At 29.5% G+C, this 26,701-nt stretch overlaps 1 protein-coding gene across 1 annotated transcript; it reads right to left on the bottom strand.

Annotated features, from left to right (window-relative positions):
- Nucleotides 1-281: 281 nt before the first annotated feature.
- Nucleotides 282-25,603, bottom strand: LOC145312458 (limbic system-associated membrane protein-like). The gene is made up of 15 exons (XM_080151716.1): nucleotides 25,111-25,603; nucleotides 24,638-24,756; nucleotides 23,547-23,666; nucleotides 23,157-23,244; nucleotides 15,634-15,737; nucleotides 14,052-14,130; nucleotides 10,517-10,630; nucleotides 9,916-9,963; nucleotides 8,819-8,883; nucleotides 8,264-8,400; nucleotides 7,527-7,565; nucleotides 6,290-6,372; nucleotides 1,494-1,561; nucleotides 867-951; nucleotides 282-478 (listed from the first exon to the last, which is right to left on the bottom strand). The coding sequence occupies exons 1-15, from the start codon at nucleotides 25,160-25,162 to the stop codon at nucleotides 342-344; spliced, it is 1,338 nt and encodes a 445-aa protein (XP_080007842.1). The 5' UTR covers nucleotides 25,163-25,603; the 3' UTR covers nucleotides 282-341.
- Between the last annotated feature and the right edge of the window lie 1,098 nt (nucleotides 25,604-26,701).

Genomic DNA, 26,701 nt, shown 5'->3' with positions numbered 1-26,701 from the left:
ATCTGAGGCAAAATCAAGATATCTATTTTTCTCATACTTTAGTTTTAAACCCGATATGACCCATCAATAAGACAAAATATGCCGCAGATTGCTGGATGGACTGAAAGCCCTTATGTTTGGTGGCTGCGCTTTGCTATTACAGGAAGCCAGACATAAGATTGATAAAAATAAAAACAACAGAATGTGGATAAAACTTCTGAACCTCTTAATAATTTAACTTCTATATTTTGAAAATGATTTAAATTTTATTATTTTTTTAACTTGAAAAATGAATAATATAGTAAATTTGATAATGTAATTCAAGCATTTAATTATAATAATGATAGGTCACAATTGGTTATCTAAACATAATTAACAATAATAAAAACAATTAGAACACTAAGATGATAATAATAATGGTTATTGTTAGCAGATGATGTTGAGAATATTGAGTTGTGTCCCGAGGAGGGCTGGAATGCTTTAGCTACTCGTTCTGTGTCTAAAATAATTAACTGTGATGACTAAATTTAAAACAAAATGATACTTGAAGATACAAAACAGTGAACAAGTATACTTACACCGAAATTGGAAAAACTTTATATCTGTGAATATCTAAGCATTTAAGTTAAAAGAAATTAAATTTTTATCCAACTTGAATATCTTAAATGAGTTTTAAATTAATATTGTTATACTTTTAATGTAATCTTTGTAAGTAAATGATAAAGACAAATAAAGAATCAAATAATGAAATTAAATTAAAACCCTTTCAGCTTTTCATATTTATTTAAAAGTGATAATAAAAATATATGTATATAATATATATAAATCTGTATAAAAATAATATTGCCTACACATTGAAAGAAAATGTTTTCAAAATACTTAAATACCTTTCCATTGAGTGAGTGTTTTGACAGTAGATGTGATTCTCATGTCATACTCCGGAGAGAGAACCTTATTATTCCACACCTCTTCCTACAAAAAAAAATAAGCATAACAAAATCCATATAAGCGATGCTCTTAAACCAGACAGTTGGGCAAACGCAGATTAACACGTGTAGTGTGTCAGAACTTGAAAAGCATTATAATTCTAAACAAAATATATACAATTTTGTTGCAAAATTCATAAATACAAAATCTGTCTGAGGACTTACTTATATTTTTGGAACTTGGTTATAGAGATGATTGTACCTTATTTTCCTAGGAATCTTTATTTTAAAATCAGATGAATGGGATCAAAAAAGCTAAAAATTAACTTATTTTATAGGGTTGTACGGACATTCTGGTAACGTTTAAAGAGTTGCTATTCTTTCAACCACTATGAAATTCATTATGTTTGAAGTCGACAGGACAATTATTATATGCTTCAACTAACGATGAAAACTATCCGTTACATATTGACTAATTATAGAAAAGCTTCGCTTTTATAACCAAGGACATTTGCGAGCATAAAAAGCGCAGCAATAACGAATCTTTTAAAAAATTAGTTTGTAATGTACTTATTTGTTTATGTTTACCTTTAATGTTTTAATATCTAGATGAACTGTGGTTTCCTTCTTTGTACCTCTTCGAGAGCCAGCTATTTCTGAAAAAATGAAGCATACTTTTATTTTATCAAAAGATATAAAATTGATGTGTTCAGTGATCAAAAATGTGAATTAAAAGCAAAATTTCCAAAACGAATTTACTCAGACAGACAAACTTTTTTAAAGACACATAAAAAGGCATCAAATAAATATTTTGAATTGACGGAAAAGAAAAAGAAACTTTTGTGAATTTAGTAAAGCATTTGATAATATTTAAAGAAAGCAAACTTGAATAGAACAAAATAAACAGTATAATAACTTTTGTTACTTTTAATCAATTATTTGTAATTAGTTGTAAAATGCTTTTAAAATGCTGTTGGAAGTCCATATATTGTACAATTAAATGATTTTATATTATATATTCTATACAATATAAATCCCTATTCTCCCCCCACTTATTTTGAGGGAATTATACTAAATACATATATGTATGTATAGTATAATGTATAATTCGTAACTCAGTAGTCACATAATTTATTCAGTTAAAATCTGGTCGAAACTATTAAAAGAAAAAGCAGTAGAATCTATCAAATTGAGGTTGATCCACTAAATATAAACCCCATATATATCCAATCTATTCCATCCTAATAAACCTATTTTAAAAAGATAAAAAGTTTAACAAAATGATTGGATTATCTTTAGATAGTATGGAAAAAAGAGGGCGACAGAATGAACAAATCCACCTTGTAAAGTGTTACATTAAAACTTGGATTCGTCATTTGCAGGAAGTGCTACTACTGACCATTTGGGACTCTTAGCAATTCATTAGTGTTGGAGGGCTATCAGGAACCCAAATTAACTTAACCTAACTACACCACTATGTTACAATGGTACTTACATATATTCTCCAAATAATCATTAAGGGGGTGGGGTTGAAGGAGAATGATCCTTTGTCAATTTAATGGGTAATGCCGAGAAAAGGAACCAAATGAGAAAGAGAGAGAGAAAAGAGTGAGAGAAGGAAAGAGTGTAAGAGTCTGGTTTTGGTTGGGTTAAAAAAAGGGCACCACTGCGGAAAATTGTTTATCTCGGAGTTTTGGCACATTTGCTTAGCCGAGCACTTTTATATCATTCAACATTATAACTGGATAAATCAATTCTTAGATTAACAATATTTATACAATCTTTTGTTACGCAGCTACTCTACAACTAGAGTATGTCCGTATGTTACATCATCAAAGCTAGGAAGGCAAGCTATGATATTTCAGTATCATTTTTGCTGGTTGATTTTTAAACTCATGATTAGGGGTTGCTTTAATAAATTAAAAAGTATGTTTTACCTTACGTTATGAAACTAATACAGGCAATAACAGACTTTCAGACATTGTCAAATCAAAGAAATGCAATGGCCTTCTCATTATATTTGAATAAATTTAAAAAAATAATAAAGATTGAAATTCTATAAAAAAAATTTAAAATCTTTCTGAAACAGAGTTTGGCAGAATAAAAAGAATCTTTAAGAAAGCTGCATTCGGTCAATCTGAATCAGAAGCTACAGCCAGCAGTGAGACAACATACAGCAATCAATTTAAAGTTGAAAATTCAGTCGGTCCGTCCGTAACAGATAGTTTTTTTCGTTAATTTAGGCATGTTGGAACTGTCCTATTGATTTTAATATGATTGCTGTAACATTAAGTTACGATTTAGAAAGAGTTTCAACTCTAAACCGCTATAAGAAAGTCAGTACCTTATTTGAAATGAGCTAATTTTTAACATGTTTTCTACTAAAATTTTTGTATCATTATTCAAAGGGCAATAAGGTACAATGTTATAGGCGAATCGTGTGTATAATCAAACCCTAAAAATGTAATATACTAAAATAGTGTCCTGAATATAAGTAAATTTCTAAACAATTTTGTCTATACTAGACATAAATTAATTTGCTGCTTATTAAATTCTGACATTCAAAAGTGATAATATTTGCTTCTTCTAAAGTCTGATTTTAAGGCTTCAATTTTATTGATGTTTTCTTCCTGTAAAAGTCTAGTTACACATTGTCTGATGTTAAGAGTGTGTTGGAGACATAATGTGCAGCTCATAAACAGTTTGACATGTTTATTTGTTAATCAAAATGTTATGAATTTACTTACAACACTGCTTAGCTGGATGTACGTGTAAAGAATTAGGATTTAAAAGGATATTCTGTAACTTTCATTTTAAAAGGGTATAAAATAAAGTAATTAAATATGATAATTTTCAAAACAAAATATTAATAAAGAAATATAAAAATCTAACTACATCTGTCTGTCCTTTAAGATCTCCTTAGCTGGTGATCTGATTTGGATCTGCTCTTCAGGGAATGTATCTGTTGGCTATACTATGGTTTAAAACTTTTTCCAAGGTGTGAGACTCTCCCCTTCCAACTTTTTTTATTTAAAACTAAAATCAATTGGTTTAGTTTTGGGAGGGGGTGGGGGAGGGGGCTATCTGAATCTAAGTATAACTATTAGTTTTCTAAATAAACTCTTTGAAATAGTGAAGAGTGTACCTTTAAAAGATATAGTTATTCTCCTTTTTTATATTCATAGTTTGTGTCGTACCATAATTGTTTGCGGTAACACACACAAACACACACACGCACAGAATTTTCAGGATTAACAATTTCAACTTTTATTTTCTTATAAATTTGTAAGCAGTTCAATCCTTAGGCAATAATTAATATTAAGAACAGAAATTCATTTAGCTATAACAGCTAGGGGTTAATTTATGTATTGAGGGGTGTGGCAGGGGAGTAATGCGATTAATAAGACTGGTGAAGAGAAAGACAGAAACAGAAAAATAATTTGAGAGGAAGGATTTTGGAGTGAAATGTCCAAATTTGAAATTGCAGAAATACTAATTGTGGGATATCAGAGATTTTGTAGAACTTGAAACATTGATTATTGGGTTATATACTAAACATAAATTTAAAGATTTCATGACATTTACCCTCTGATTAATACTTAAAGTTTTGATATGAGTTAAAATTCAGATTAATTTTACATAGCATACCTATATATTTTGCAAAGGAAATATTTGTTTTTTTGTTAACCATTTCAAAATTGATCAAATATTACATGCCTACACTAGTGACATTCCTAAACTTATGCCCGGCCTACACTTGTAACATGACTACACTTGTGACATGTCTACACTTGTTACATGTCTACACATGTAACTTGCCTAAAATGTGACATGCCTAAACTTGTGACATGCAAAACTTGTTACAGGCCTACACTTGTTACATTCATGCACTAGTGACAAACCTACACTTGTGACATGCCTAAACTTGTTACATGTTAACACATGTGGCATGCCTACACTTTTTACATTCATACACTTTTTACATTCATACACTAATGACATACCTACACTTGTGACATGCCTACACTTGTGACATTTCTACACTTGTGACATGTCTACACTTGTGACTTGTCAGCACTTGTTACATGTCTACACTTGTGACATTCCTACACTTGTGACTTGTCAGCACTTGTGACAGGCCTACACTTGTGACATGCCTTCACTTGTGACATGCCTACACTTGTGACATGCCTATACTAGTGACATGCAATACATGTAAAGCTTACAATTGTGACTTGCCTACACTTGTGACATGCATAACTAGTGAAATGCCTACATATATGACCTGCCTACACTTGTGAAATGTCTACACTTGTAATAAGCCTACACTTGTGACATGTCTAAACTTGTGACACGCCTACACTTGTGACATGTCTACACTTGTTACATGCCTACACTTTTGACTTGCCTACTAATGTGACATGCTTACAGTTGTGGCATTCCTATACTTGTGACATGCTTACACTATTATGTTATTTTCCTTCAATTATGACCTTCTTAAACTTGTGATATGCCTACGCTTGTGACATGACTACACTTGTGACATGCCTAAACTTGTGACATGCCTACATGAACTGTGTGTTTGCACTTTTAGTAAGGTTACGAAGAGGAATGTATACTGTAAGAAAACCATTCATAATTTTTTTAAACTTTTCTTAACAAGTCTTAAACTGTATCAAGCTGCTCTAAACAGAGCATTTTTCTATGGTAAATGTTCAAAAACTTAAAGTAAAAAAAGTTTTTGGACATGGAAATAAAACGAAGTTGCGGGTTTTATCGTATTTTCACAGTAGCTTTTGAAATGTTATTTATTTTAGGTTAGGTCAAGTAAATGTTAATGATTGCTCCACAGGGTTAGAAAATACAGAAAAACTACTGTGAAAATACGACGGAACCCACAACTTTGGTTTCTTTCCATGATCCAAAGTTTTTTCTTTCAAAATTGTTATCTAATTTTTTTACAGTGTAGCTAAAGCAACATTTTCTAATAGTTTAAGACAAATAAACATTGAATTCAGTTGAAAAGGTTGAGAATTGAAAATTGTATTGGAATTGGGACCATTGCAATGGTACTACTGGGAGTGTAAATTGTTTGATACAAATTACTGAAAATCTGCATTGTACTACAAAAGAGAAATATTTAAGAAGAGAAAGAGACAGATAATATAAATATAATAATATAAAGACAGGACAAAAAATCTAAATACAAAGAGTAAGGTAATCACTTTGAAATTAAAATTAATACAAGATGTGATTAGACATATATAAACGTATATTTCAATTGACAGTGAAAAAGAAGAGACGATTAAAAGAAACAAGATGGAGATAAATATGTATAAAAGATTTTAATAAAAAATGAATATTGAAAACTAGATTAAACTTACCATATACTCTGGCCGAGGCAACTTGAGATCCAAGAGAATTAGAAGAAACACATTCGTAAACTCCATTATATTTCAAAGAATACCTAATAACAAAATCTATTAAAACTTGCTTAAAACAAATGATAAAGAAATTGTCAAAATATCGTTTATAAACTATAAAAACTAATCCAAAGAGGCTCCATATTTAAAAACATAAAAGAAGCACATGGCAAATTTTTAATGTATCTATAGGTCTTGAATTTTCCAAATTTTGTAAGTTTCCTATAGCCTGTTTATTGATGACGTATCCAGTCGTTGGCTGCTAGCTGCTTTCAAATTTATTTAGGTAAAGAGTAAAAAACTACATTTTTTCATGATCTAGTAATCTAGCTTAAAATTACATTATTCTTCAAAGAATATTTTTTTTCTTGGTGACTTTAATTTACACATGAGTATATTTTATATTTTAAAGGGTTTTGCCTTTCAGAAGTGTTTCAATGTTATGTATGATAAAATATTTAAATTACAAGGATGAAAAGTAGCTAGACCTAGAATCCAGAAAAAATTAGTCTTTATGTTTTTATATTAGATATTTTGTCAGGGGAAATTTCTAGAATTCTTCCTAATAGAGAAATACCACTGACTTTATGATTCTCTAGAACGTTGTTCATAGACAGACAGAAATACGGGAGGACAATCAATAAGAGTAATAAAGAAATAAGAGTGTAAGAAATATTTAAATCTAAGAATATGACATTTAACCAAAAACTTTGATTCAGATGGACTGGACATACGTTATTATGTATATCAGCCACGCTACTACTAATATAATATAATACATGTATTTACAATGTACATATTCCAATACACTTGGCGAACACTATATACAAACTTTACAATCGATATAATGGCTTCTAAGCAAACTTTGTCAAGAGTCTTGAAACAATTTACATGTTGTCAATACAAATTATAATGATAATGCACACAACCAGTTTTAATATACCTCAGCTTTTAACATTAAATTGAGGTTTACAAAAAAAATACAATTTACAATTTTGTCCATAAGAATCACAACAAAATCACCAACGGACTGACGCGCACCAATTATGGTGTAAAATAGTATCCTATTAACCAAAAATTTTAGATACCAGTTTATTTTTATTCTAATCTATCCTAATAATCACTTCAATTAAGTTTGTTTTTCTCTTTCTTTAAAGTAAGGTGTATGACATCAAACGCATTTGCTAAATCTAATTACCTATGAATTGTGAGTGTTGATGTATGGTGGTATCCATTCCTGTAATAAAATCTTTATACAACTTTGGTCAAAACTTTTATAAAGTTCATTCTGAGCTGCTATAAATTTTATGACTATTTATTTAGACATCACAGATTCCCTGTTGAAATATAAATATTATTTTACAAAACATTGAATTCTTTTAGTGGCTACAGAATAAGGAAGTTCAAGTCCAACTGTAGCTAATCTTTTCTTAAATGATTAAAATCTATTCCAAAAGATCACGAGAAAAAAGTTTGAGAAGAGTTACGAGTACCTAATATAAAGTCCAGAGGTGAATTCTTTAAAAAAAATTTTTTGGCTCTTTGCCTCACTAAAATAGTAAGCAAAATTATCCCCTCTAAATTTTTAGCGAGTTTTACTGATTTTAGCATCTTTTTTTGCTTATGTGTAAATATTTTCTATTTTTGGTTAAAAATGAATTTTTCAGTATTTACAACCGCTTTAATAGAAGTTAAGACTACTAACAGGGTAGATATGACTTTGAAAAGAAAGTTTTCTCATTGTTCAGAAAAATTTGAGACACTGAAACAAATCCTTTGGGATTGTTAACCTAGGGGATATTAAGTAAAAGAGGGAAAACATTTATAAAAAACAGTAGAAGGAAATTACTAAACCCCACCTTTATCAAAATGAATGGAGAGACATACACGAACATAAGAAAATCATTGCATACAAATATACTGAAGTAAAAATACCTTTCTGTGTAAACAGTATATTCTGGGCTTGTTTTAGATATGAAAACCATTTTCCCCATACCCTGACGGCTGGTGCCTTCTTCCTGACGGCTAAAGGCGCCGCCTTCTACTTCCATTGTATTTATTTCTGATGTGTCCTGAATAGTAAATGATCTAAAAATGTTTAATTTAATAACAATTGTTATAAGAGCAACTACTCTATAACTATCGTAGCGTGCCCGTACGTCTGTCTAAAAGTGAAAAAAAATATTTAAAAGTTAAAATCAATAGTAATTGTTTTTCTCTTTGCCTTACTCTGGATAAAATTTTATATTTTTCCTATCACATTGTATTTCAAATGTATTTTATTAAAATTATTTTTACGCTACTCATAATTATTATTATATTTGTTTCTCTATTGTCATAAACTCTTCTATTTTGACCGAAAACGAAAGACAAAGAATTTACCCAAGCCATCTTTTTAACTCAAAATTAATTTTCTTATCTTTGAATAATATGTTAATTATATAATATATATCAATTTAAACTTTCGAAAATTTTCTAAAATAAAATTACTTTTTGCCAGTATGTAATTGGTTCAGGATAAGCTTCTACAGTGCAGTTTAACACCAACTTCTCCCCTGCAACAAACATTTACAAATTTAAATTACACCAGAGCATAAAATACATTCTTTGCTGTCCTGTGCACCAAATGTCAATCCTTAAAAGTTGTATTAGTTAACATTGGTTTTTATTAGATAAAAAGAGAGAAATTTTATATTTAGAGGTAACTTTTAAAAAGCTTTTCATAGACTCCCCCCATTCCCCAATCTTTCTAAATTGCTTTTACCAAGACAGATCCACATTCTCATCTAGCTCCTAGAGTTCTTTGTCATAATCCTATTTAAGTTTTTTTTAAATAAGTTTCTTAAGAATCAACATGAAAAATGCAATTGAAAGAAAAATGTTCAATTATTGAAATTTGATTGCATGAACAATAATAAGTTCTTTATACACCACACAAATTATTATTTTCTCTTAATAGTGCCACAAACAAAAGGTCATTGTAACATCATTGTAATACAACTTGATTGCAATTGTAATTTTAAAATTAATTTTATCAAATCTACCTTTTTAAGAAATTATTATCTAAAATCGATTATAATCCATATAGTATTAAGTTATTATATCTGTGTATGCTAAGTGGGATATTTAAAAACAAAATATAAATCTATTTTTCAGGCAAGCTTAATTTTCGTCCTGTGTAGGGTTCAGGATGTTAAGTCGACTTAACTGAAACTGTCTTGTACAGCTTTGTTTTTAATTTATTTTTACTTTTTTTTCAAATTAGCATTTTTTGCCACCTAAATGCTTTGTTAAAGTCAAAAATACCATTTTTGCACTTTTTCGAAATGAGCCTATCAGGTTTGCTGGTATTCAGTGCCTTTACAAAAGGAGAAATAAATTATATTTATTGTAATCTATAATACAAAGTAGAATGATGTCTGTCCGTCTGTATGTCTTTCCCTTAAGATCTCGGTAACCACTGAACCGATCGGATTCTACTCTTCAGGGAATATACCTACTGGTCCTGTGGTGGTTTTAGGCTATTTTTTGGGGGGTGGGACAAGCCGCTAGTCATAATATTATAAGAAAGTGTAAATTATACGAACCTAATGGTATCCCAAGCAGTTGAGGTCTTACAAGAACAGTTGGAGAAACTAAAATAAAAATATATTAAAATACTTTAATAGTTATTTCTCGTATCGTATTATAAACGGCTTTCCGCGGATATAGAATGTACAATCTTGTGATTGTACATTTCTATATTCGTAGAAAAATGGATATAATACGATGCTAGACATAGTTTTTTTCGTATGGATGAGAACCGGTTCCTATCCACCGGATTCGAATGAATACGAGAAATAGTTTTCTTGTAGCAATAGCGCAACTGGCAGCGTGACCTCTTGTTGTCAGGGTAATATTAGATCCGAGTAGTGGATATACCAAGTTAAAAATTATACCTATTACTGCTATGTCTAATGTATTACATTAATATTGAGAAAATTGGTACTTCATTAGCAAGTAAACAGACCCAACTCGATACCAAATATTAGATGTAGGCCAAAAATCCATGGGTTATATAACAACATATTTAGTTAAGATTGACGATACCGTTATACAACTTTCCTATTGATAGAAGTCACTCAGTGAGGGTAGCGGTTACTTTTAGAGATACTACGGATATAAGAGTACCTAAAATGTTATACTTACAATTGACATTGAGCATAATTCTCTTTGCTACCGCTGGAGGAACCATATTGTTTGCTATACAGAATATTACTCCCATCTGATTTCTTCGGATATCACTGAGATGAAGAGTGCTTCCTGAACATAAATTATACAAATAAAGCCGCCAATTATCTGATTCTCTAACATAAAATCTAACAAAAACTCGACTGCAAATGATTATTATTTATCAACCGAGTCTCATACTTTTTATATCATTTATTTCGCTGACGTTTGTAATTTTCATCAAATGATTATTTTTTTAGTAATAATAAGAAAAACTAATTAGTGTTTTTAATTGGTGGATTACTGACACAAATAATAGCATGATTCTATCTCTACAAACAAGTTTAACAATCATACAGAAGATCATCCTAATAATAAAGTAAAAGGATCTTTGTGTGTGTATGTCTGTACCAAAGGATCTCGCTAACCGCTGAACCGATATGGTTGTCCTTTACAGGGTATTTACTCATGGGTCCTTAAAGGTTTATAGCTGTTTTGGGGAGAATACCACCACCCTCCCAAGAGAATTAGCAAAAAACCCCTTAAAATTATGAAATGACTTTAAATAGTTATTTAAGATAGTTAAATTTTTTACTTTAAATAATTTTCTTTTCATAATATCTTTACATAAATTAACCAAAAAATTAAACCTTTAAATATATTTCAATGGAGTCATTTGAGTGTATCAAAATTGATTGAAAAGATTTGAAGAAAGTGGTAAATTGATTCTAACCAAAATCATCATTCCTGTACTTTTAATAAACACTAGCGGCTGCACCCTCATAATCTAAATATTCTGTATTTTACAGGGTAGGAAATGACAGAGAGAAACTTTTAAAAATCTTAAAAGACAAATCTAAAATTATAATAGCTCTATATGAAGCTTCCATTAGATGAGAGCTCAAGTTATCGAAATCTTAACCTAAAGAAAAAAAGCTTTACTACATTGTATAATATGATTATTTAAACAGATAAAATATATATAGAAAATCTAATAATTCAAATCATTAAAAATATTTAACATCTAATATATTCTTGATTAAAAAGGAAAATTAAAAATATCCTAATATGAAGCAGTTAATTGCCTGGTATCATTCTAATTCTAAATGTTTTTTTTCCTTAATCAACATTGGGTGAAACATGACAATTTTGCCTGGGGGAAGTAGTTGATATAAAGACACTTGAAGCTGATGATGCATTGAAAATTAATCATTGTGGCCGAAAATGGCCAAGTACTGTTTTAATTTTTTTTAAAGATGATCCCAGTCATGATTGCTAAAAGTCGAATGCGTCTGAACAGCATTTGATCCAAGTACTCGATTGATGATGAGAAATGACTCTAGAAGTAATTTTTTATGTGATATAAAGTTTAAATGTTAAAAACTCCCAGTTACTAACCCCTGCCTATGTTCTTTAATATGTATTAAACTAATTATAGATCAGCGTACTAATAAAAGGATAATGTTTGTTATCTTTCTAAAGTTAAAGGCTTTACAGAAGATCAATTTCTTTTCCTATTTTAGATTAGTTCTTTACTTTTAATTAACGTTAACTGCGTACTAACTTTCCATTTAATATTCATCGATAAAAGTATTTATCCTATCTGTTCTACAATTGTTTTCAAGATTGTTTGTCAATGTTTCCAAAATATACGAACAAGTTTCGAATAAGTTTTGCAAAGTTGTGCTCGACAATGATCAAGTGTCCGTTAACAATTTGCACGGGAATCAACATAGAACATATACAAACATTCTGAAAAATATAATTCGAGTCACCTGAATTATACTTTTGACAACCATCTGAATTTTAAAATTGTAATATGATGATTTTAGTGAGGCATAGACGCGACTATTTATTCATATTGTCACGCATCTGATATAAATGTTTATCAGAATATTTAAGCCATGTCTGAACACAACCACCACAAACGAGGGGATACTGTAAAAGTACTAGTCATGGGTTAATAAATAGTTAAATGCAACAACGTTTTAAAAACTTGTAAGGTTATTTTTAATATTTTTTGTTGACTATCTGCTACACCCCTAGAGGCCTGGAGCTTCAATGTAAAAAAAATTAATAAATAGGTTGTCAACCTCAAAAAAGAAAACGCCCTATGGAAATATTTGTTTTCTCTTCAGTTTTTACATCTCGTAGGGCAGAGTCCTAAGCTGGATCTTTAAATCAATTTAATGGTGATTTAGATCGGGGTGCGCCGAATTTCAGCCAATCACAAAGCGGAATTTTTAAAATGCAGCGCTGTGATTGGCTAAAATTTGGCGCACTCCGATCTTGTTCACCACTAAAATGATTTAAAGATCCAGCTCTAGTAAACTGAATTATTTCAAATATTTAAATTAGAATTTTATAAAGTTTCAAAGAATATTTCGTTTTTTTCCTGCAATTTTCATAATATTATACTAATCATTGTCATTAACAAATTTGGCGTGGCTCTTAAAAAGCATGTTACTCAAAACAGTTCGTAAAAATGAATACAGACCATAATAAAAATTTTAGTCTCAAAATAAATCTATAGAACAATAAATGATTACATATTGTTATAAATATCAAATATATATTTCCAACACAGTAAGCAAAAATATTTCTGTTATGGTCATAATCCTTGTGAACAATGATATTTACTATAATACAAGAATTACTTTACACAATTATTATTATTATTATATATAATTTGAGTAGTGTAAATAAGTTTCCCTTTATTAGTATTTTAAAAGCATTTTTTAAATTTTACAAGGAAAAATATGTTCATTAATTAAAAATATTCTTTCAAAATTTTTGGATAAAAAACATAAAACTAGGCTTTCTAATATAAATTTATAATGCTCTGATCAGCACTTCCAATTATCTTTTTTTACCACTTTTCTTTCATTTGTTACTTTTTATATAAAACTACTACTGTCAAGAAAATATTGACCATATTCCATAATCATTGATGTAAAAAGCTTCATTTTAAAAATCAATCTAAAAATTCAAACAAATTTCAATTATTATATGTCAAATATTTTACTAAAATCAAAATTATGTATTTTATAAATTGGATAGGATTTTTTCTTATCTAAAACTGAAAAAGTAATTAAGTCAGAGAAATATGAAATTTAATACAATTAAAATAAATATATTTTTATTTATACAAATAACCACTGAAATTACTAAACATTGATAAAAAAAACATTTTAGTTTGGAACTTTTAAATGTATTTTTATAACGTATATGAAATTGGCAAGGTGGATTGTACCACCAGGAGCGACTACTAGTTAGCATGGTTGTTAGGTATTAATTAAAAACAATGACTGCGAATGCACAAAATCGTAAAAAGGAGACATTTGGTTGATGCTAATTATAAAATAGCAGCAAGCAATATTGCGGCTGCCAACCTCTGAATAAAATATTAAACAAATACACTTTAAATATTTTACACATTAATCTCTATTTACAAAAGAAGAGCAGATCATAAATTGTTAGATAACCAAACTGCGCTTCTCTAAAAATAACTTACCAATAAAAGAACTGACTTCCTGAACAGAGTTTTGATTGAAGAGCCTGAAGGGAGAATGGTCTTCACGCCTCCAGGTTATCTAAAATATTATAAGAATTGTTCATTCCCATGGTTGTTCATATAAATCCACAAAAATATGAATTGGCCATCAAGGCCAAAAAAAAGAAATTCTTTTTACAACGCTGTAATGAATGAACTCTAATTTACAAAATTAGATTAGGGATCTAGCAATAATTTAGAACTTTACTAAATCATTTTAATGTCTAAATCTATAATTCATAGTAGAACGATGTCTGTGCGTCTCTGTGTCTGAAGCTTGGATTTAGGATAGAGATCATACAACTATTCTCTTATAATTAGGCCACCAGAGGCTAGTGGCGCAGTCGTTAGTATCTAATAAACCAGCTATTAGATTTCATATACAATGAACTAGAGCTGAACTAAATATAAATCTGTATGTATGTATGAAACAAGGACGATAACGTGCATTTGAAGATAAGCTTTTCAGATGAACAATCATCGTAACAAAATGACAATGAGAAATCATAAAAACTAAAATCATCCAAATTTGAAAGTGTTTTCATCTTGTATTTATAGATTAAGTGAGTTGAGCTCAAGTAGGTAGTTAAAAAGGCAGGCTACGGAATTTGATTTTATATTTACATAGAAAAAAGAAGTTAGACAAATATAAAAGAAGTAGAAAAAAATATGTTTAAAGATGAGAGTTTTACAGTAACCCAGACCGGCAAAATATGTACATACTGATACGAGATATCTGTAGAGTAGCGTCGTTTCTACTAATATCTAATGAGTCAGCTAATAGCCTCTCTCACTCTCTAGCCTGGAAAAGGCTTCTAAGAAATTTTGATTACTTTGGCTGATCCTTTACAAATTTCTCAAAAAACAACTATTCTAGCAAACTTGGCATAAATTTTAAAATTCAACAAATTTTATCATAAAAGATTTGTATTCTGTGCTTATTAAAGCATAATATAATTTTTAATAAAATGTTAAGTTAAATTTGGATATTTAAAATAAAATTTTTTTGTAAGAGCTAATTTCAATATTTCTTAGCAGGGATTGTCAATTACACATAAGCCGCTAATTTTGGTGCTTAAAAATTCACTGAACTGACAGATATCTTAACGTTACTTAATGGTTGCCCATGGGCTAATAAAATTTCAAATAGGTATGACTGAATAAAAACTCTGTATATTTAAAGAAAATATAAGAAGTTTTTAAAGCTTGATTTTGAGAAAGACTAAACAACATAACTTTTGTGTCACTTTTGAGAAAGACGATTCCCTTTTCTCCCATCTCTTTAGAATAGATTTTCTTCCTCCCTTCTCTTTTTATTTTCCCTTTATATGACGTCATATAGGAATCGTCTTCCTCAAAAGTGACACAAAAGTTATGTAGTTTAGTCTTTCTTTTGATTTTGAATCCGATTAGTTTCCGCAGGATCAAAACCATATCTATGCAATACGGAAGAAAAAAAAGCAAATGTCAAACTATGTTCATTTATTCGGAAAAACTTTCTAATAAATTCAGTTGAATATAATTAAAAATGAACACTGCTTACCTTTGGATGTGGAAGTCCTTGTGCCACACAAACTAAGGTTGCGTTGGAACCCTCCAGAACTGTCAAATCTTTAGAGGTCAACTTCTCGTCGATGTCTGGTGGAACTAAAATATTTTTTTAATGGCATAGTATTTTTATGTTACTAGTTACATTGTCCCAAGCCTCAAGAAGGTCAAGAAAATAGCGTAAAATCTTACAAAGACATTAACAAAGCTTTCCTGAAAAGTAAAATCAATTCGGAAAATTAGTTTCCGAGATCTTTAGCTGCAGACAGAAAAAAAACTTATTAATGTATACTATAGGATTGCTGTATTTCAGCGTACTGTAGTTTAAATTCAGACCAATGTTAGTTTGATTAAAATTGTATTTTTATAATCATTTAGCAAACCTATTATCTAAATAGTAAAGATGAGCAGTTGCCTCAAATTCTTCGCGTAATTTGAAAAAACATACACACAAAATTTAATACTTGACAACTTATAAATATAAAATATGGAAAATAAGGAAATTATTAGTTTTATACAATAAATTTAATATTTTAACCATCCAATACCGTAATGTGAATCACATAAAAACGCACACAATTAACGCCCTAATTTCTTTATATTAAATATTACTTTCTTATTTTTATTTAATCTATTTTAAGTAAAATTTCAATATCATATTTGACTATCTATAAAATTTTTGTTTTTCTTTCCTTGAACTATTCCAAAACTGGGATTAAATTAGAGCCATTAGCAAAAGCTGTAAAAATCTACACAGATTTTATCCAGTCCTAAATTAAATTTGTATTATACAGAGTCTCTTTCTTTCCCTCTAACAACTTTTTCTCTCAGTTTTTCTTTCCCTTTTTAATTTTTTCAGTAAAAATTTAGTAAAGTTAAACCCTGAGTCACTGAGTTAGTTTAATATATTGAATTTAATTCATATTCCCCATTCACAACTCTTTCTATCTTCATTCTCTCTCTCTCTTCTCTCTCTCTCTCACACTCCTTTCTCTTTTTAGTAGCGAAGCTACTCTATAATTTGAAATGTCCGTCTTAGTTTGGGGAAACGTGATTTTCTCAGCTCCTATAAAAAATAAAAGGCTGAAATTTTTGACAACATTCCCAAGGAGCACAATTAACTGTATAACATTGATGGCGGTCGGACCACTTTTTAGCAGGTTTTAGGCTATTTTTGTATTTTTGTATTTTTCACATTTTTCTTTATATCTTTGGTGTTTATAGTCCAATTTCCAAAATTTTTTCAGTTATGAATATCAAAATTTAATTTCCTGTCGTTTAAAGAAAACACCTATGACGGTCAGACTGCCTTTAAGCAGGTTTTAGGCTATTTTCAAATTTTTTACATATTTCTCCATATTTTTGGTGTTTATGGTCCAATTTCCAATTTTTTTTTCAGTTATAGATGTCAAAATTAAATTTCCTGTCGTTAAAAGAAAACAACCATGACGATCAGACTGCCTTTTTGCAGGTTTTTGGCTATTTTGAAATTTTTCCCTTATTTTTCCATATATCTAACGCAATAATAGTATATGGTTCGATTTTCCAAATTTTTAAGTTAAGGATATAAAAATTAAATTTCCGGTCTTTTAAAGAAAACAACCATTGCGGTCAGACTGCCTTTTAGCAGGTTTTTGGCTATTTTTATTTGTTTTACATATTTTCCCATATCTTTGGTGTTTTTGGTCCAATTTTAAAACTTTTTTTGGGATATCAGTATCAATTTAATTTTTCCCTTTGTTATGAAAAGGAGCCGACTCGCGGAATTTGTATGTAATTTACTTTGACCGTCATCATTAAACAAAATATGTGTTTATTTTCTACAATAAATCTATTCTTGATTTTAATAAATACACTTTAAATCTACTTGTACGTATTCCCATCCATGATTTTTTGTGCTTCGCTACTTATGGATGTTGTCATCCTTGTTTCCCCTTACATTTGCTTTATAATAAAGAATATAGTTTTTACTTGAAAATGTTGCACATAAAGAGTTGTGAGTACAATTGATATCATTAATATATTTAATTAATTAATATGAATTTTAAAAAAATAATTTATTATTGCTGTGTATTAGCCCCCTTTGGCGTTTAAAAATTTGACTAACATGAAGCGTTCTTGAAAAGCAAGGATTTGTATGACGGCAGTTTCCCTTATATTATAAAAAGCAGCAAATTTTTAATGCTTATTTCGTTTAGGTTAGGTTAAGTGTAGGATTGAGGAAAAGAAATGATATTGCACTACAGCATTAGAGCCTCCAAATACAAGATGGAAATATTTTTTTTTCATCTTGGAGGAGGTTTTAAGTGGTCCAAAAATAGATTAAAGTGAAAGCACCTGTATAAACTTATATATAAGCAAAGCATACAAACAAAATAAAAAAGTATTTCATTAGTTTTTATCTCAGTTAGTTTGATATAAAGAAATTATTAATCATAAAAAACGATGATGACAACATCCATAGAAAGCAAATAAAAAGGTGTTCAGTAGATAAATATGCAGTTTAACATAGAATTCTCGAAACCTTTCTTCTGAAAAATGATAAAAAGTATTTTTAATTTCTTTTGACAGACTGACGGTCCAAGTAAATTATATGCTAATTTGTAAAGCGAATATTCGGAACAAATTAAGTCTTGAATAGCAGCCAAAAAAATCACGTGTCTTCCTGTACGTAGCTGACCGACAGACGGACTGACGGACTCTTATAGGGTAGATTCGTGACTAAAAAGAAAGGGACACAATGGAAAGAAGAATAAATGAAGAGACAGAGCAAAAGGAGAACATTTTCATCAAACTCTGTTTGTCAACACAAAAGAGTTAAAGTGTATAGATCATTTATTTTTCCCTTTTTAAAGTTTAGTTGCGAAAATATTATATAATTCACTTTTGTCTATCCGTAGTTCGTGTGTAAAGCTAAGGGGTAAATTTTTTCTGCTGCTATTTCAGAAATTTTTGGTGATCATTCTCTGTACAAATGAGCATCCAGTATATAATTTACTCGGTCCGTCGGTCTGTTTTATTCTTCATAAAGTTTAGTGGTTGTTTAGAAAGGATTTGTCATGTATTCTTTTTTTTATGACAACTTAACATCTGCTATATAACTCACTTTGTCCACTCATGTATTTTTTTAGCTTTTATACTTATGGTCATTTCTGTTTTTTTTAAATTTACTTATTGATTTTAAACGTTTGGTCTTTATTATAAGTTGTAGTATCCTAGGAAAACTCAAGAATGATGACATACATAAAGGAGAAATGCACAAAAAAAAACATCATACCATGATCGTAATAAGTTTTGGACAAACTTTTAAGACTTCTCTTTTAATTTTGTATCCTGACAATTCTCGTTCTTAGTAGTATAAAAAGACCTTTAAAAACTTAACTTTAATAGCAAAAGAATGCTAGATTTAATATAGATGTTCATTGTTCAGACATGCGCTAAGTAAATCTAAATGCAAAATATCTACAGTTTTAAATTTTTTTTTTTTGATTCTTTTATGTCTGAAAATACTGCTCTGACTCTCCCTGTTGTATTGACGCACAGAACCTAATTATAAAACAAGATTTTTAAAGCGCAGCTTCCCTTTAAGTGTATTCGAACGTCCCATATTGCTCTATATTCTTGCTTTTATTGGTGAATTTTAAGAATCTTTAAATTGCATGAAACAAAATAAAGTATCTAACTAAAATGTCAGATTCCGTTATTTATTGACAAGTTCTGCCAAAGGACTAATTAACTGAACCTTTATAAAAATTAAAATCTATTTGCCTAAAATTGGTCTATACTAAATTGTCTATAATTTGAACCCTTATTACACAATAGTTTGGGAGGTTATCTAAATGAATTGAAGTTGTGTGTCCCAGGGCTAAATACGAGCAAACCAGACAAACAGTTTAAATGGGATAAGGTTTAAAATAACAACAATAATTAAACTACAACCTTTTTTAAAAAGTTTCTTTGTCCATGGCGATTGGTTCTGTAGTTTTCTAATGATTTTGTACGATTCAAGTTTAAATAAGAAAGAAAGATAAACAAGAAGAAGAGTTTTATTACAAAAAAATGGTCTTTCAAAACAATTTGCGTCAAAATTATCATTAAAACTAATTTAGTATTTGCCTCATCCAATTATTACTTTGTTAACTGTATGAAATAGTTGTTATTGGATTTTGTGAAAGTTTCAGAGAAAGAAAGTTTTTTTTATACCAGGTTTTCATTTTTACCTGGGTACTAAAATTGTCATTTCGGACGGTCCAGACATTGTTATTATTCTTGTATTTTGTTATCGTTAATGTTAATGTATTTAAAGTATTTGCTATTTTAAGCTTAAAATTTAAAGTTTATTGACCAAGTAATGTAAGATTGTGTAAAAATTCTTAACAAAATTATTTGAAAAATTCTGTAAAAAAATTGAAATGACTCAACGATTTTATGCGACAATTTATCAGTCTTGGGTGCCACTCTCTCAATCCCCCAACTTAGCAGGAACAAAGAAATATAGTTTCCAAAATAAAAAAAAGAAGATCGATGCATGGTTAAATCCGAAGAATTTTTATTTAAAATTTCATATTCATCGTCTTTGCCATTTATCATTTATCTCTAGGAAGAGCGCAGGTCACACACAATCTTTTTTCCCCCGTGCTCTATGGAATTGGAAGGTCATGAAGATTCGCGAAGAGATGAGATGTTCTCCATCATAAGTTCAGAATGATCATGTCATATAAATGTTTCAACAGAGTTTAAATTTCATACAAAGTTACGAGATTTAATAAAATTAGGCCAATAAACACGACAGTTTACATAAAATTTCTTTTCTTTCCTATTTACATTCCTTAAATTTCTGTATTTCTTGTCTTAAACATTTCAGTAGTGAACTTTTTGTAAATGGATAAAATATTTATCAAGTAAAGTGCAGCAAGGATAATTCAAATTCTATCTACTTATATATTCTATAATTTAATTCATTCGTAAATTAAATAAATTTTAATTATTGAAGAAAACAAGATTATCCTTAATGTGTATTTCTTAATTCTTAGAAGATCTATTTTCAATTGAGGTTAATTTTGGTGTTCATTAAATGCTTTACTAAAATCAAACCTACAAAACATTAGAATTTTATATGAAAGGGGAACATAATTATACTCTCTGTTTCAAATATGAGGAATTTATATGGCAGAATGGAAAATAAGGACAAAGACTTTATTTTCTCGTCGGTAAGTCCGTCCGTCCGCCTCGCTATGGCGGAAATGTGATTTTCTTGGCTGCTATTTAAAATAGACAGCTGAAAGATTCAATGCACCAATAAGTATCAGTATATAATTTTTTGGTCAGTAGGTCATTCGGTCAAGTTTTTAAAAACATAAATGCTTATTAGTAGCGAAGCTACTCTATAATTCACTTTGTCCGTCCGTCAGTCAGTCCGTCAGTCAGTCAGTCCGTCAGTCCGTAACGCTATGGGGGAAATGGGATTTACTCAGCTCCTATAATTGATAGAATGCTGAAATTTTTTGACAACATTCCCATCATTAAGGAGCACAATTGACTATAAAACATCATTGGCGTTTGGACCGATTTTTAGCAGGTTTTAGGCTGTTTTTATATTTTTCACATTTTTCTCCATATCTTCAGTGTTTATGGTCCGATTTTCAAAAATTTTTCAGTTACAGATATCAAAATTAAATTTCCCGTCGTTTAAAGGAACAACCATGAAGGCCAGACTGCCTTTTCAGCAGGTTTTAGGCTATTTCTATATTTTTCACATTTTTCTCCATATCTTCAGTGTTTATGGTCCGATTTTCAAAATTTTTTCAGTTATAGATATCAAAATTAAATTTCCCGTCTTTTAAAGAAAACAACCATGACGGCCAGACTGCCTTATTAGCAGGTTTTAGGCTGTTTTTTATATATTTAACATTTTTCTTCATATCTTCAGTGTTTATAGTCCGATTTTCAAAATTTTTCAGTTATATATATCAAAATTAAATTTCCCGTCTTTTAAACAAAATAACCATGACGGCCAGACTGCCTTTTTAGCAGGTTTTAGGCTTTTTTTATATATTTAACACTTTTTTCCATATCTTCAGTGTATATGGTCCGATTTTCCAAATTTTTTAAGTTAAGGATTTAAAAATTAAATTTTTTGTCGTTTTAATAAAACAACCATGACGGCCAGACTGCCTTTTATCAGGTTTTTGGCTATTTTTATATGTTTTACATATTTCCCCATATCTTTGTATATTTTGATGCAATTTTCAAACTTTTATGGGATATCTGTATCAAAATAATTTTTCCCATTGTTATGAGCATCTTTAATATAATTTACTTTGACCATCGTCATCATGCAAAATAAAACAAGGTTTCATGTTTATTTTATCCAATAAATCTATTCTTGATTTTAGTAAAAACCTTTTAAATCTACGTATTCCAGTCGACGATTTTTTGTGCTTCGCTACTTATGGATGTTGTCATCCTTGTTTTTTTCTATTTCTATGATTTATTGCATATTCTCTCTTTTTTTTTATAAACTGTTATATAACTAACTTTTTTCCATCCAGGATTTTTGTGCTTTGCTTCTTATGGAATTATCATTTTTAGTAGCGAAGCTACTCTATAATTAGTAGCAAAGCTACTCTATAATTCATAATGTCCTTCCGTCCGTCCGTCTGTTCGTCCGTCTGTCCGTCCGTCCGTAATTAATGAATTGGGGGAAACGTGATTTTCTTGGCTCCTATAAAAGATAGAGAGCTAACATTTTTTGACAATATTCCCATCATTAAGGAGCACAATTAACTATAAAACATCAATGGCGGTCGGACTGCTTTTTAGCAGGTTTTAGGCTATTTTTTATATTTCCAAATTTTCCCCATATCTTTGGTGTTTATGGTCCGATTTTCAAAATTTTTTCAGTTAAAGATATCAAAATTAAATTTCCTGTCGTTTGAAGAAAACAACAATGACAGTCAGACTGCCTTTTTGCAGGTTTTTGGCAATTTTTATATTTTTCACATTTTTACCCATATCTTTGGTGTTCATGGTCCAATTTTCAAAAAGCTTTCAGTTATATATATTAAAATTAAATTTCTGGCGTTTTAAGAAAAGAAACAATGGCGGCCAAACTGCCTTTTAGCAGGTTTTTGGCTATTTTTATTTGTTTGACAAATTTGCCCATATCTTTGGTATTTTTGGTCCAATTTTAAAACTTTTTTGCATTAACAGTTTCAAAATATTTTTCCCATTGTTATGTGCATCTAATATGTAATTTACTTTAACTGTCTTCATCATACAAAATAAAACACAGTTTCGTGTTTATTTTCTCCAATAAATCTATTCTTGATTTTAATAAATACACTTTAAATCCACATCTGCATATTCCCATCCACAATTTTTTGTGCTTCGCTACTTATGGATGTTGTCATCCTTGTTATTTCACTTAATATAAGCAAAAGATATTAAAAATTTTCTCAAATTATCCTATGGTTATTATGGTTATCCTATGACCACTAATGTTAAAAAAAAACTAACCTAAAACATCGACACATCCCACTTGTTTCTTCATAACAGCTGTGTTTATCTGACACATGTAACAATCTCTATCATCTACCCCAACATCCTAGTAAAAACAATAACTCTACAACTAAAGTCATTTTTTCAATTCCCTGTAGTGTAAATTTTCGTCCGTCCTGCCGCTAAAAAAAATAAAGTTTACAGCTTTTATGTAGTTTATGGTTTCTAAAAATAATCTTAAAAACATATTTATTTCAAAAGAAATATAAAATTTTGTTGCATAATTATGAAGTATCTTTAATGTTATATAATACAGTTTACTAATAAAATGGGTTAAATAAATAAAGCTACATATACCTTATATGTAGTTTTGAGTTTAAATTAGTTTTTTGTAATATTGTGATTAACCTTGATATGAAGACTCCAAGTGCTATGTTCATCATGAGTGATGTGGATTCTCTTGTTATTCGTGATTACTCTTTTATGTAATGATAATATTGACTGATCACTTCCCTTGATCCAACTAACCTAAAGAAAAAAGGTTTTGATTTTAATTAGTAAGAAAAGCAGTATTTAGCCGCCTTTTTAAAGCTACCCTAAGATGGTCCCATATCTAATGAAAATTTGCAAGCTAGCAAAAAATGTTAATAAGCCCCTTTGTAAAAAACCATAGCCGCAAATCTCAATCAGAACTCATTTTATTTATCTAATATAACAAAAGCTGCAATTATAGCATTGAAAAATTAAAAACACAATCAACGTTTTGATTTGTGAAACCTTTGTCATACATCACTATTCGTGACATTAAGTTGCTGCGTTTAAAAGAAACTTCGATAAACTAAATGAATAGATAAAAAAGTAAATGCAGGGCTTAATAATGTTGCGAGTATGTATGTAAATAGTTTAACTTCAAGGCCCCATATTCTAAATATGTCAATATTAATTAAATCAAGAGTTATAACATTATGTGGTTTTAAATTGATGGCGTTACAGTGAAATTTTAGTTTTTAACTTGATAACTATACCATCTTTATCAATTAATTCTTGAATAAAGCAGAGCTAACCCTTGCTTGGTCTGTGTATATGTCTGTAACGCTAATATCTTTAATATATTTGAAGACTTTATAAATTCGTGAAAATACATATGGTCGTTAGCTTTAAGATTTTGTTAAATCCAATTAAAAAGTATTTGTATATGACTTCATAAATCACTTAAGTTTCTCTTCTAACTTAATAAAAGCTTGAAATAAAATATAGATTTGTGGGCCTTAATCATATTTGACAAAGAATCGTTCACTTTAGACAAATACTGAAGTTTAAAAGGAAACTTAACAAATCTTTACAAAGTGTCTAAATAAATGAGCCACGTGACGACATAAAAATGAGGGATTATCCAAATCTTTTTTAGGGGTTTTCTTTCCCACTTCTCTCATCTCTCATTTTCTGACGTCAAATAGGTGATTTTTTGAGACACTTTGTAAAGCTTGAACTTAACTTACCTTATATTCATTAAGATTAGAAACTGAGCAAGAGAGAACAGCCTCTCTTCCCGCATTCACTGTTACGTTAGGCACCGTACTCAAAAACATGGGCTCAGAATTTCTGTTATAACCATAACCTAGAAAATAGCATTTCAGATTAATGTATCTATGTACAGGATCGTGCAAGATGGGGGTCGGGGTGTAATGGGTGTCAATAACACCCTAAAAATGAAATTGACAAGGCTTGCTCTCCTCTTTTAAAGTTTTTTTTCACCCCTTCCCTTCGTGACAAATATCAGTGCAAACCACTTAGTAGGTATTTCTTTTTTAATATCGAAGCAACTCTTCAAGTTACCACAGTTATTCGGTCTGTCTGTATAATATTGATCATACTTTTAGTTTTAATAAGTTCATTTTCGTTTTGTAAATAATGTCAAAAAAATGTTGGTGTGTCTGACCGTATTTAATTATTTTTAATTTTGCTGTGTTACCTTGTTGAGACCTGACAGGCAGAGTAACAATCATCAATATGAGCAACAGCATTTTTGTTAAATTTCCGGGAAACACGTGAATTCTAATATAAAAACTACTTGAATGTTTAAACTTTGTTCAATTACACAGAGATGCACTTTTAAACAAATATTTAAATGTTTTGATGGTCCGTGTGAGGTGAGGGTGGCACTTCAAATAGGTGCGTGTCAAGATTTCTGTATGTTTCCAAATTCTCAGATCTAATCAAGCTTTAGTTTGCAAAAGCATTCAACGTTTGTTTATATCAGCAATTTAATAACAATCTCACACACACTCTCTTCTAAAGTTTTACTTTTTAACTACTTTTCTCTTCTTTTTAATTGTAACCAAACACATATATAAAAATGCAGGTCCGCTAGTTTATGTTCCCGTACAGGTTTGGCTTAATTTAAAATAATGTTGTTAAAGTGTAATTTGACTGGATTATGGTTGCGTGCTAAACAACATTTTTCTGAAATAAAAATTAAATTAATTAGTTTTCTTGTCTTTATATGATATTAACAAGTAGGGATATATAAGTCATGGTGCAACTACTGCATTTTATATCAACTTTAAACTGTCTACGAAAGAAATTGTAAAGCAAACTAAGATTTATTTAAACCTAAGTTGTTTGACCCTCATTCAAACTCCCTTTTCTGTATTTTAAATGTCATTTTAATGCTATTATAATAAGATGGTTTAACCTCTATACATTGGGTTATACTAAATATTTCCTAGAGCACTTTCAAAATTCTTCCGTTATTTAGAAAGAAGGTGTATTAACTTTTATTTTTATAGCTAGCCGGTGCTTTTAGTAAGTAGTAGATGTAAATTTTTCCATAGAATTCAGATATGCAATCTTTTTTTTCGTGTAGACCTTTTATCTTTTAACTAATTTAAGTTTTTTTTAAATTAAGTCGATTTTAAGGTACTAAAATGCAACAAAAAAAAGAAAGAAAATGGCCATTATGAACAAAAATAGTAAGATCTTTAATTTGACACCTTACTTTTTGAATTCTGTGAAAATAAAATATACGTTGCAATGTAAAAGTTTTAAGATTATGTATCGAACAATACATATGTAGTATATGTAGATACAATAGAATAGTAAAGAATTTAGCTGACATAGTTCCAAAGCAAATTTATAGCTTTTTAGCTCAAGTTGAATATCAGAGTGTGAAACATAAATATTAAAACGCAGGTTTAAATCTAAATATTAGATACAATTGAAAAGCTCACATTTTGGAAGAACAATGTTGACAACACCCATAAGAGCAAACATCAACAAAACTTCTGACTAGCAACAATAAATTATTCTGCTTTTGACATAAAGTTCTTTGACCAAACTTTGATGAAATCGTAAAATTAATTAAAATGTAGAATGCTTAATTTATACCTACTTACATTTTATACCTGCTTCTTATAATACTTCTTTTAACATTGTACTTTCCCAAGAAACATGTCCGTTAAGAACACTTAAGAATTCAACGAGATATTTGAAACCGAAAGGATAATTCCAACAGGCTTAAAATTTATAATAGCTTCACGCTAAAAAATAATTACTTGTTGAAA

The sequence above is a fragment of the Acartia tonsa genome, chromosome 2, assembly GCF_053477335.1.
Source record: "Acartia tonsa isolate MP-2025a chromosome 2, ASM5347733v1, whole genome shotgun sequence".
Lineage (NCBI taxonomy): Eukaryota > Metazoa > Arthropoda > Copepoda > Calanoida > Acartiidae > Acartia > Acartia tonsa.
The sequence above is the reverse complement of the archived record's forward strand: the minus strand, read 5'-3'. Positions and strand labels throughout refer to the sequence as shown.